We start from the raw sequence: 9,703 nt of genomic DNA, 5'->3' as shown, positions 1-9,703 counted from the left end.
TTGAAAATATCTCCTCAGATAGAGGTTGTGTCCACCTTCTCTCTCTGTGCTGGGATTTTTTTCTGACTCGCAAGGGGTTTGTGCATGCTATACCAATTGCTTTGAGTTCATATATGGAGCTGCCCCACTGTGCCCAGAGGATAATTTTCCTATTATCATCCACTGTCTCTGACTCTTATAGTGTTTCAATCCCCTCTTCCACAATGATCCAACTGTGTACATACCAACAGTTAATATTAACATTGCCCAGGAGGGACACATCTTTAGAAACCCAAATTTGTGATTCTGCAGAAATTTTAGAGCTGTTCGGTAATTTTGGTTATGGTAAATATGGAGAATGAGGAATGTCCAATAATGATATTTCAGCCCTGCTAGAAATTATATTCCATGAATCCTTTTCTCAAATACCAGTAACAAGATGCACCCTAAAATCATCTATGAGAATGGAAAACCAGTCTCCAAGTATTTGTACATCACTGCTGAAAAAGTTGTTTAGGGGAGAAGGGAAGTCAGGAGAGGCCAACTGGCGTTGTCTTCAGAAAGAAACATCTGGAAGATGAACTGTGGCACAAATCCCTTCTTTCATCAAAGCTAATGTTGTGGAAGAAAAAAGGCAGGGTAAAGAATAATGAGGAATGACCCAAAACAATTGAATCACCGGGAAACCTGAATTCTTCCTACAAAGACAGGAGCCCTCACTGTGCAATGGGCTTGCTAAATAACAGATCAGATTTGTGTTGGTGGACCCAGCGGTGTGGCAGATCTTCTTCTGCTCCCTTTCGCTCTCATATCCATAGCTTTGAAACCTTTAGACATAAAACTTGAGCGACTTGGAGATTTACATCTCAATTTTCAATAATTATTTATCAAATCCTCCTGCTGTATTCATGTTGTACATGAACAGAGACCAGTAACATCTTTTATCTGCTGTTCCAATTGCAGGAATATTGTATAATTGTTAATGCTCACAGTAAATCCTAAATTAAAATCAGTAACTATATCTATTACAAAGAGTATCAGCCCATCTTTTCCTCCTTTTCTCTTGAGAATAATCTTGGATTTCTTATTGAATGCCTGCTCACTCCTTTCTCTTCTAATCTGGGTTCCCTCTTCATACAAATGTTTGTGGAGAAATGACTATGTGCTGAGACTCAGCCCCAGCTGGAAACATGATCTCCTTGTGGTTCTTAGAGAAATGCAAGCCTTCAAGCCCTACCATGGATTCATTTTGTCAAGCTTTGAACTGTTTTCTTATACTGAGGAAAACAAAAATTTAAAAAAATTATATAATTAATCAATTTAATTGTAATAAAATCATCAAAGGACTTGAAAAAGATTGAATGTATTCCCTTCTGTAATGTGTTCACAAAAAAAAAAAGGTGAGAGAGAAGGAAGCCAAGAACTCACTATATATCCCACATAGGCCATCCTCCTGCCTCAGGCTCCTGAGTACATGGGATTATAGACCTTTACCATTAGGCCAGCATACGCATACACTCATTCATTGTTTTCAAGGTGTTTGTTATTTATCGTTATATGCAATTGTCTTCTCTCACCCAGTATTTTAGTGTACTGAAGAAATATTTACTCGTGTGGGTATGAGGACAGAATTTCCAGAAGCTAAATTTTAATGAAATCCAAAGAAAGATGGTTCATATGTAGCCCTGGCCTTTTGTACTTGGTTCACTGAACCTTCATGCTCTGAAATTCCTTTCTAACAGACGATTGGAGGACATGCAAAACTCCTAACTGATTTTCTGGAACAAAAGTAATGCACAATTATAGCATTATGGAAGAGTAATCAACGAACTGCTGTTACCTTCCATAAACAGCATAGTCCTTTGCAACATCATATGAAAATCACTTTTAAAATAAACAAAACAAAAAGGAGTAGGATAAATTTTTTAAATGTAGTGGGGCAGGTAGGAGAATTTAAATATGGACTGCCTGGCAACCTGGCTAATACTTGCATTTAACGACTTTTCTTGGTGAGATACTGTTATTGTGCTGGTCTGGGGACACAACACAGTTCTCAGAAGATGCATGCCAAAATTATTTAGGGGAAGCTTCAATCTCTACAAGAACCCAGTGAAACAAGCCAATGTGAGTATATGGTTTAGATAAAAGAGTGTTCGCTGTATTTGTCTTCAGCTGTGTCTTCTCGGGCTAAAAACGGTGGGGGAAATGGATTGTTCCCCCAATTGTGGAGTTGCACGTGAACACTCTTAGTGAGCTTTGCTTGAAAATCACCGGGGAAATACGGAGATCAGAGGACATACACGAAAGGAGATTTGCAGGGAGTTATTAAGGATGTCTGTCAGTGGAAGAAGGGTAATTGCTGTCCTCTCTCCCGGCACTGGTTCTCGAAGGTTGTCCCCGGCCCCAAATGCCACCACCATCAGCAGGAAGAACAGAAAAGTGGTCCAAGATCAAACTCTGCTTCCCACACGTGGCGCTCTAATCTGAGACTACAAATATGGCGCTCAACACGGTGTGTTAAAGAACCATTGTGAGCTCGCCATGGGGCTCCTGTCTATAATCCCAGCACACAGAAGGCCAGGGCGAGTCAGAGGACAGCCTGGGCTACACAGCAAGTTGAAGACCACCGTGAGCTACACAGCGAGACCATTTTTCAAAAGAATTTTTAGGAGCTAGAGAGATGGGTGGGCTGTCCTGGAGGATCTGGGTTGGATTCCCAGCACCCACGTGAAAGCTCACAAACATTTGCCACAAAATTGGGTCCCAGACGGTCCAACAAGCTCTTCCAGCTCCTGAGATCACTGCACTCTTGTGGTGCACAGACATGCATGCACGAAAGTCATACACACGGAATAAACCAGTAAATCTTTAAATACATTTTAAAACAAAAAAAGAGAAAGAAAAAAATAGAAACCTAAGAAGCTACAAGCATCATGAAGTTGGGAAATATTCCAGGATCGCTGCTCTAAAGAAATCTATATAGGGGCTGTGTACACATTATTCATAGTTGCCTGAAATTAACCAAAACACGGTTGGAATGTGGGTTGCGTGTGTGTGGCTGCACACTCCCCTGTGTATGTGCGCGTGTTGGGGCCAGAGATGGACTTTGGGTGTCTTGCTCAATCCCTCTTCACCTTCTTTCTTGAGACACTGTGTTTCACGGAACCTGGATCTCACCGATTTGCTTCGACAGGCAAGCAAGCCCCAGGGTTCCTCTTGTCTCTGCCTCCCCAGTGTTGGGATCGCAAGATCCTTCCTCCACAATCAGCATTTTATATGTGTTCTGGGGTTCAAACTCGGGTCCTCGTGGTTACTACGTACAGACTGAGATATCGCTCTGACCGCCACAGGCTGACATTTATTTTTTATTTTTTTTATTTTTTATTTTTTTTGGTTTTTTCAAGACAGGGTTTCTCTGTGCAGCACTGGCTATCCTGGAATTCGCTCTGTAGGCCATGTTGGCGTTGAACTCACAGAGATCGGCCTGCCTCTGCCTCTCCGGTGCTGGGAGTAAAGACATGTGAGACGCCCGACGCCCGCCTTAAGCCCCCACGTGCTGAACTTTGGAAAGGCGAGCAGGAGCTTTGCAAGCAGATATGCTGAAAACACTGGCACATCAAGTTTCCCACGAAAAGGAGGCAACGCAGGTAAACACCACTAGAGAGCAGAAGTCTGGTTTCTCTCCCCAGAGACACTGGGTGCTGGGGAGAACTGTGTAGATCACAGAGCAGCCATAAGGTGGCGACAAAGCCAGTGTGAGGGGAGGAACTCTGCAAGCTCATTGGTCCAGAAGCAACAAGTGCTGAGGAGGGAAAAAGAAGCTCGGGCAGCTCATTGGCGGGAAACTGAGTTGGCAGAGGAAGGACCTGCATCTTGCCTCAGAACTCAGCTCCTCGCTTCTGATCCGCTGGACACTGAGGTAACCACGGGCTGGCATCCAAAATAAGATTTGCACATTCCTCGGCCTGTTCTCCCCCTTCTCTGGCGTCTCTGGGAACCCAGTTCCTTCAGCTTTCTGCCTCCTCGTGCAAGTGTACCAGGGCAAGGCCAGAGAGGCGAGGCCAGAGAGGCGAGGCTTGTCCCGCCTAGCCTGCCCACTCGTGGAGGCTATGGCAGAAGGCATGAGTTTTCCTGACAGCAGAGAGTAGGCTGTCCTGAGAAAAACAGCCCGCTGAGGAACTATCTCCTGGCTTGAACGGGGCATAGCATTTCACGCTGGGCCAAAAAAAGATTTTTTTAAAAATTTTTTTTGGTTGCAGAAAAATGCTGGGGGAAAAGGAGGATACAGGAAGATAGATGTAAGAGGTCCAAGATTCTAGAGGACAACAATCTTTTGTTAATTATTTATGGGTTGTTAAAATAATATAAATATTATATATTAAAAATATATTTATTAAAATTATAGATATTAAATATCTATAATTATTTATTTATTCTTGTCGTTGTTGTTGTCTTTACTGTGGTTACTACCAGAGTCAAGTTGTCCCGGTGTTATGAGTTGTCATCAAACTCACCATTCTCCTGCCTCAGCCTCCTGTGTAGTGGGATTTTAGGCAGGAGTCAGCCAAGTTGGCTTGGGTAGAACATGATTTCATGAGGAGCATGGGGTCAGTGAGTTCCAAGGAGATAAAAGGAATTATTAAGATTAAAATGGGGCTTACGGATAAACCATAATCCAGGGAAAAGGGAATACGTGGCACCCCGTGAGCTAATGACCAATTTCATTCACTTCCATGTGGGTGGTCAGAAGTCAAGTTAAAGTCAGGACTTTAGGGAGACATTTCAAGGTGGACCCATAAGTCAGGAATAGCACTTGGCTTTGGCAGGACACAGAAGGAAGCAACAGAACAGGGAGTGGTGGTTGCACAAGAAGGTGTGTGTGTGTGTGTGTGTGTGTGTGTGTGTGTGTGTGTGTGTGATGGTGAGCAGGGAAAGGCACGATCAGGCTTCTGTGAGGCTTAGGAGAGCAGATTGTTAGGAGAAGGTGTTGTGAGAGAGGGACTTGTGTGAGGGAGATTCTGAGTAATCAGGTGAGATCAGGTTAAAACAAAAACCATGGTAAAAAGAAGGGAGGGGAAACTGGTTCCAGAGATGGCAGGATGGAGGACAGGAAGATTCTAGGCACCAGAGATAGAGTTATCTGGTGGTAGAGGAAGTACACTGGGGGTAGGAATTCCAGTGGCCATTTTGGTGGCCTCCCCTAACCCTAGAGCCACGGAACACAGAACTTGAAAGACATTCTGTTTTCTAGTGGACTTGCGACTCCAACTTAACATTGAGTATGGGACCAGATCACCAAAAGGGGGGGGTTCAAACTGGGTCCCAGAGAACCCATAATTTGCTCTGACTGTGCCATGCCCATGGAATCAGAACAAGTCGGGGGCGAAACAATTTTCTGCCTCTTCCAGACCTATAAGTACACCTTCTCAGGAGTCTACTATCTCTAGGGGAGAGGTCAGGCCTCCTGTATGTGTGACTAACAGGACTCTTTCAATCCCCTATTTCAGGGAGTGTGGTGGAGCCTTGCCTACTGTGGTTTCTGTAAAGAAGGACAGTGTACACAGAGAAAGAGGCATCTCTCTTCAGGCCTGAGAAGAACAATGGATGCTGACCCCAACTCTCATGTGGATGCTGAGCAGTGCCCCGCCAAGTCACCAGGCATGGGTGAGTGTCTCTGGCCAGGGAGTGGGGGGGTCTCCGTTTGGCAGCAGTAATCCTAAATGCTTCTGCCACCAGCCACGCCACAGCCTTTCCACTTGACCTTGGGCAAACCCTCCCCAGCCCTTAACCTGTCCAGGTTTAAGGGGTCCTATCAGTGCCAAGTATCACACGCTTACAGAAAGGAGAGGCGTTGTGGGTGGGGTATTGAAAAAACTGATGGTGACCAGAGTCCTCAGATGGAGGGTCGGTGCTTTTTCGGGAGACTGTGGTGGGAAGGGAGGTTCAGCCCAGCTCTGCGTGGTCTTTTACAGATGGGCAACAGGGTATCATTTACCAGCCTGAAGTCCCGCCTCACACAGTTCCCCAGCAGGTAAGAAGAATGAGTTGCTCCAGGGAGGATCTGCACGGCAGCAGTCATTGTCCAGACGATTTCAACTTGTCCTAAACTCTGAGGCTCTAGCACCAGTCCTGTCTGGCCCTTGCCTTGGACCTTGGGAAAATAACTTCACTTTTGGTCTCAGTATCCTCCCTCACAGGAAAAACCCAAATGGTGAGACTGTGCAGTTGGTCACCAAAGTCTTGAGAGCTCTGCCGTTCCCCATGGCTGTGACCAGGGTCTTGAGAGCTCTGATGTACTCCATGGCTGTGACCAGGGTCTTGAGAGCTCTGCCATTCCCCATGGCTGTGACCAGGGTCTTGAGAGCTCTGCCGTTCCCATGGCTGTGACCAGGGTCTTGAGAGCTCTGCCATTCCCATGGCTGTGACCAGGGTCTTGAGAGCTCTGCCAATCTCCATGGCTGTCACCATTTTAAAACATTCCCATCCCTTCTGTCTTGGTGGTCAGACCTGATCTTCAACATGGATGTCTGTCCTTGCAGGAAAACTCCCAGGTGCCTGTGCTGCTAAACTGGCCCACAACATTTTTACCTGTGAACAGTACTCCGGTGACTTTGAGTCCTCAAATGATGATTTCGTTCTCATGTGACCACTGCCAGCCCGTGACTATACCCTGCTTGTGAGTACAAAAAAGACCATGGAGCCAGCTGTGGCTTAGGGTGCTGTGTCAACACTCCTGCCTGGTGCTGTGGGGCGGGGGTGGGGGTAGGAGCAGCAAGAAGGAAGACCAAGACGGGGAGGAAAGAAGAGGAGCAAGAGGAGAAGGAAGGAAGGAAGGAAGGAAGGAAGGAAGGAAGGAAGGAAGGAAGGAAGGAAGAAAGGAAGGAAGGAAGGAAGAAAGGAGGGAAGGAGGGACGAAGGAAGGAAGGAAGGAAGGAAGGAAGGAAGGAAGGAAGGAAGAAAGAAAGGAGGGAAGGAGGGACAAAGGAAGGAAGGAGAGAAGGAGGGAGGGAGGGAGGGAGGGAGGGAAGGAAGGAAGGAAGGAAGGAAGGGACCAAAACGTATAGGGGATGACACAGCCATATTTCGGCCTAACTTGCAGACAGGATCCTCCCTGATTTGGTATTTTCTATATGACATGCTTGGGAAAGAGCTTTCTGAGCTGTTCACTCCCTCTGGGCATGTCTGGAAAATATCCTACACAGGAGCAATAAAGAGGACAAGCTCACTGCATGCAGCAGGCAGTGGCAGTCTAAATGTTGAGACAATTCACCCACACTGAAGTGAACGGACACGAGAGAAGTTTCTGCTGAAATGTGGAGGCTTAATTGGAAGGCCGGGGAAATGTTCCAGGCCAGCAGAGAATGTGTCTGCTAGATGAGCTTGGCTTGTCCTTCATGACCGGTGGGGAGTGGGCAAAAATGGAGGCAAGAGCCAGTCTCTGAAAAGGAGCATACTCACATCTTTCCTGGTGCCGTGCAGATCAGAATGGCTCTTGGTCATCTTCAGTGTGCCCGGGAAGGAAAGAGTTCACAAAAAGTACTGTCTAGAGGAAGATCTACGGAAGGAGGTTGGAAGGAAAACGGGTCACAGGGGAGGAGGATTACTCCCAGGCCCAGTGGACGGATGCCATTTGCCCTCCTGTCCACAGTCATTCACATTCCCCCCAGCCTGCTCTTGCAGAGCCCCTGGCTCTCCATGTGTACTCTCGGTAGTTGTCATCCAGAGTGTTTCACCTCCTGGCTTCTCCTCTGCTTGCTCTCAGGTTCTCGAACGTGCTCTTGCAGCCCTGCATCAACGCTACCCCTCCTGGACTGCCGGCACAGGTACTGGTAAATGAGTGGGGTCGAGGTCTTTGGACGGGATGGGCTCTGTGGAAATCGGAGGAGAAGCTCATAGAGATGGCTGTTTGGTAGAAAGGAACGGAGGCTGAAGAGTCCGTTGTGGTTGGGTGTCTTGTCAGAATTCACTCTCTCACATCTCTTCCTTTGCAGGTCTCCAGCATCTGTTTCCAGGGCCCTGAAAATGCCAACCAGGCTCCTGTCATCTCCAACCAGATCAATGATGTCTCCAACCAGAGCCCTGAAGTCTACACCCAGCTCCCTGACACCTCCAGCCTGGTCCCTGAAGTCTACACCCAGCTCCATGACACCTACAACCTGGTTCCTGAAGGCACCACCCAGCTCTCAGGTGTCTCCAACCAGGGTGCCCTCTCTGCTGAAGTGGATAGGCAGAAGGTACTAGATGCTGCCGAGGCCCTCCTGATTCTGCATAACTCCCCTCAGGCCTGGCAGGACACTTGCAGCACATCAGGTAGCTGGCTCCTTGAAGGAGGAACGTGGGGTGGATAGGGTGGGGAAACTGGAGGGCGTTGTGCTGAGATACTGGTAGCTAGAGTGGGTGGTTTCATCAGCCTGGGGGCCAGAGCCTCGAACTCTTCGGTCCGATTGAGAAGTGGCACCCAGGTTCTACTCGGTGCATCTTGGTTTAGCAAGTGCTTTGCTCAACAGTAGAGGGCCAGCACCCCGAAGTCGAGAAAACTGTGGGGCCTTCCAGTGGCAAGTTCTTTCCGGAGGGCAGGCGGCATATGACGTGGAAGCAATAGCACCGGGTGGAATGACTCCCAGCCCATAGTTGTGCCCCAGTCTGCAGCAGCCTGAGAAGGCCTGGGAGGCTAGGCACAGGGGATGAGGGTCTGGAACGGAGGCAGAGCATCTTGCTGACTGGGACATTTTCCATGTGGACATGGCACGTGGATGCCTCCCCAGGCTGAATTTTGCCAGCAAATCTCAAGTCCGTCAAGGAAGAGGTTTGTGAATTGAGAGGAGAATTTCATAGCCAGGGAGGCTGGAAAGGAAGGCTTCTGAGTAAAAATGGCCAAGGAAGAGCACTGTGTGAGTGTGAAGCCACTCTGGGTGGATATCCGGGAACACGGGATGCTGAATGAAGCCCGAGGGCTTGCTTCTCACAGAGGTCTGTCTGGGTGGGCGATGTAAGCTGTGCCGGAAACTCTGGGGCCGGGGGTGAAAGATGGAGGCGTCTTGTCAGAGCCAGGGTCTTACGCAGAGATCTTGGGCTTGACCAAAAGGAAACGCTGGCTGGGACTGATGGTGGCACCTCTGCCAGAGAGAAGGAATTCAGGTAGGAACAGGTCTGTTCATTGGTCCCGGTGAAAACCTGAGACCGTTTGGTCCACGGCGTTATGACTGGAGAGCCAGGCAGGGACGTATTCGTGATCCGACTTTGCCCTTGCGTTTCTTTCTGCAGGTCCTGATGGGGAGTGAAGACCACAGCTGACCTGCCTCTGGAATCCCCCTCAGCCTACACACTCTGCTTCACCGAATGACAACTGGATGTCTTGATAGCACCCTGCTCTGGCCCTAAGAGAGCTGAAAAGCTGGTCTGCCAAGCACTAGACTGCCTGTCAAATTCTGTTTCTGAGTTTGCAACAAAGTTCCCGTCCAAACTGCTTATTTCCTTTTCTTAAGCCTTTAGGCATTTTGTGGGCTTCTGAAACCTATCTTGAGGTAGGGTCATGACTTAACTGTGGTTGTATATTCTGGACCTTGCATCCCCCTGCCACCCCTTTTTTGGTTTTCTTGTCTTCTTGTTTGTTTTCGTTTGTAGGACATGGATTTTTCTGTGTGTCGTCAAAGCTGCACTGCGCAACAGACTGTTAACGGACTGTTCACAAGGTTCTGAGCCCGTAACTATGGCAGCATTTTTT

General features: G+C 47.9%; 1 protein-coding gene across 2 annotated transcripts; it reads left to right on the top strand.

The window, feature by feature from the left end:
- Window positions 1-3,400: 3,400 nt before the first annotated feature.
- On the top strand, window positions 3,401-9,349 carry LOC131901811 (uncharacterized). 2 transcript variants are annotated; one of them, XM_059252884.1, is made up of 7 exons: window positions 3,401-3,898; window positions 5,487-5,643; window positions 5,952-6,010; window positions 6,519-6,655; window positions 7,742-7,802; window positions 7,971-8,289; window positions 9,244-9,349. In XM_059252884.1, the coding sequence occupies exons 2-7, from the start codon at window positions 5,580-5,582 to the stop codon at window positions 9,258-9,260; spliced, it is 657 nt and encodes a 218-aa protein (XP_059108867.1). In that variant the 5' UTR covers window positions 3,401-3,898; window positions 5,487-5,579; the 3' UTR covers window positions 9,261-9,349. The 2 variants fall into 2 exon arrangements, with proteins under 2 accessions (XP_059108867.1, XP_059108866.1); XM_059252883.1 differs by lacking the exon at window positions 3,401-3,898 and adding an exon at window positions 4,969-5,258.
- The last annotated feature ends 354 nt before the right edge of the window (window positions 9,350-9,703 follow it).

This window comes from Peromyscus eremicus, unplaced genomic scaffold (genome assembly GCF_949786415.1).
Source record: "Peromyscus eremicus unplaced genomic scaffold, PerEre_H2_v1 PerEre#2#unplaced_432, whole genome shotgun sequence".
Classification (NCBI taxonomy): Eukaryota; Metazoa; Chordata; class Mammalia; order Rodentia; family Cricetidae; genus Peromyscus; species Peromyscus eremicus.
Note: the sequence above shows the minus strand (reverse complement) of the source record. Positions and strands in the feature narration are given on the sequence as shown.

Coding starts and splice junctions, on each gene's coding strand:
- LOC131901811 (XM_059252884.1), top strand. CDS start 5,580: ATGGATGCTGACCCCAACTCTCATGTGGATGCTGAGCAGTGCCCCGCC. Junction 5,644..5,951: donor CGCCAAGTCACCAGGCATGG/GTGAGTGTCTCT, acceptor GGTCTTTTACAG/ATGGGCAACAGGGTATCATT. Junction 6,011..6,518: donor CTCACACAGTTCCCCAGCAG/GTAAGAAGAATG, acceptor CTGTCCTTGCAG/GAAAACTCCCAGGTGCCTGT.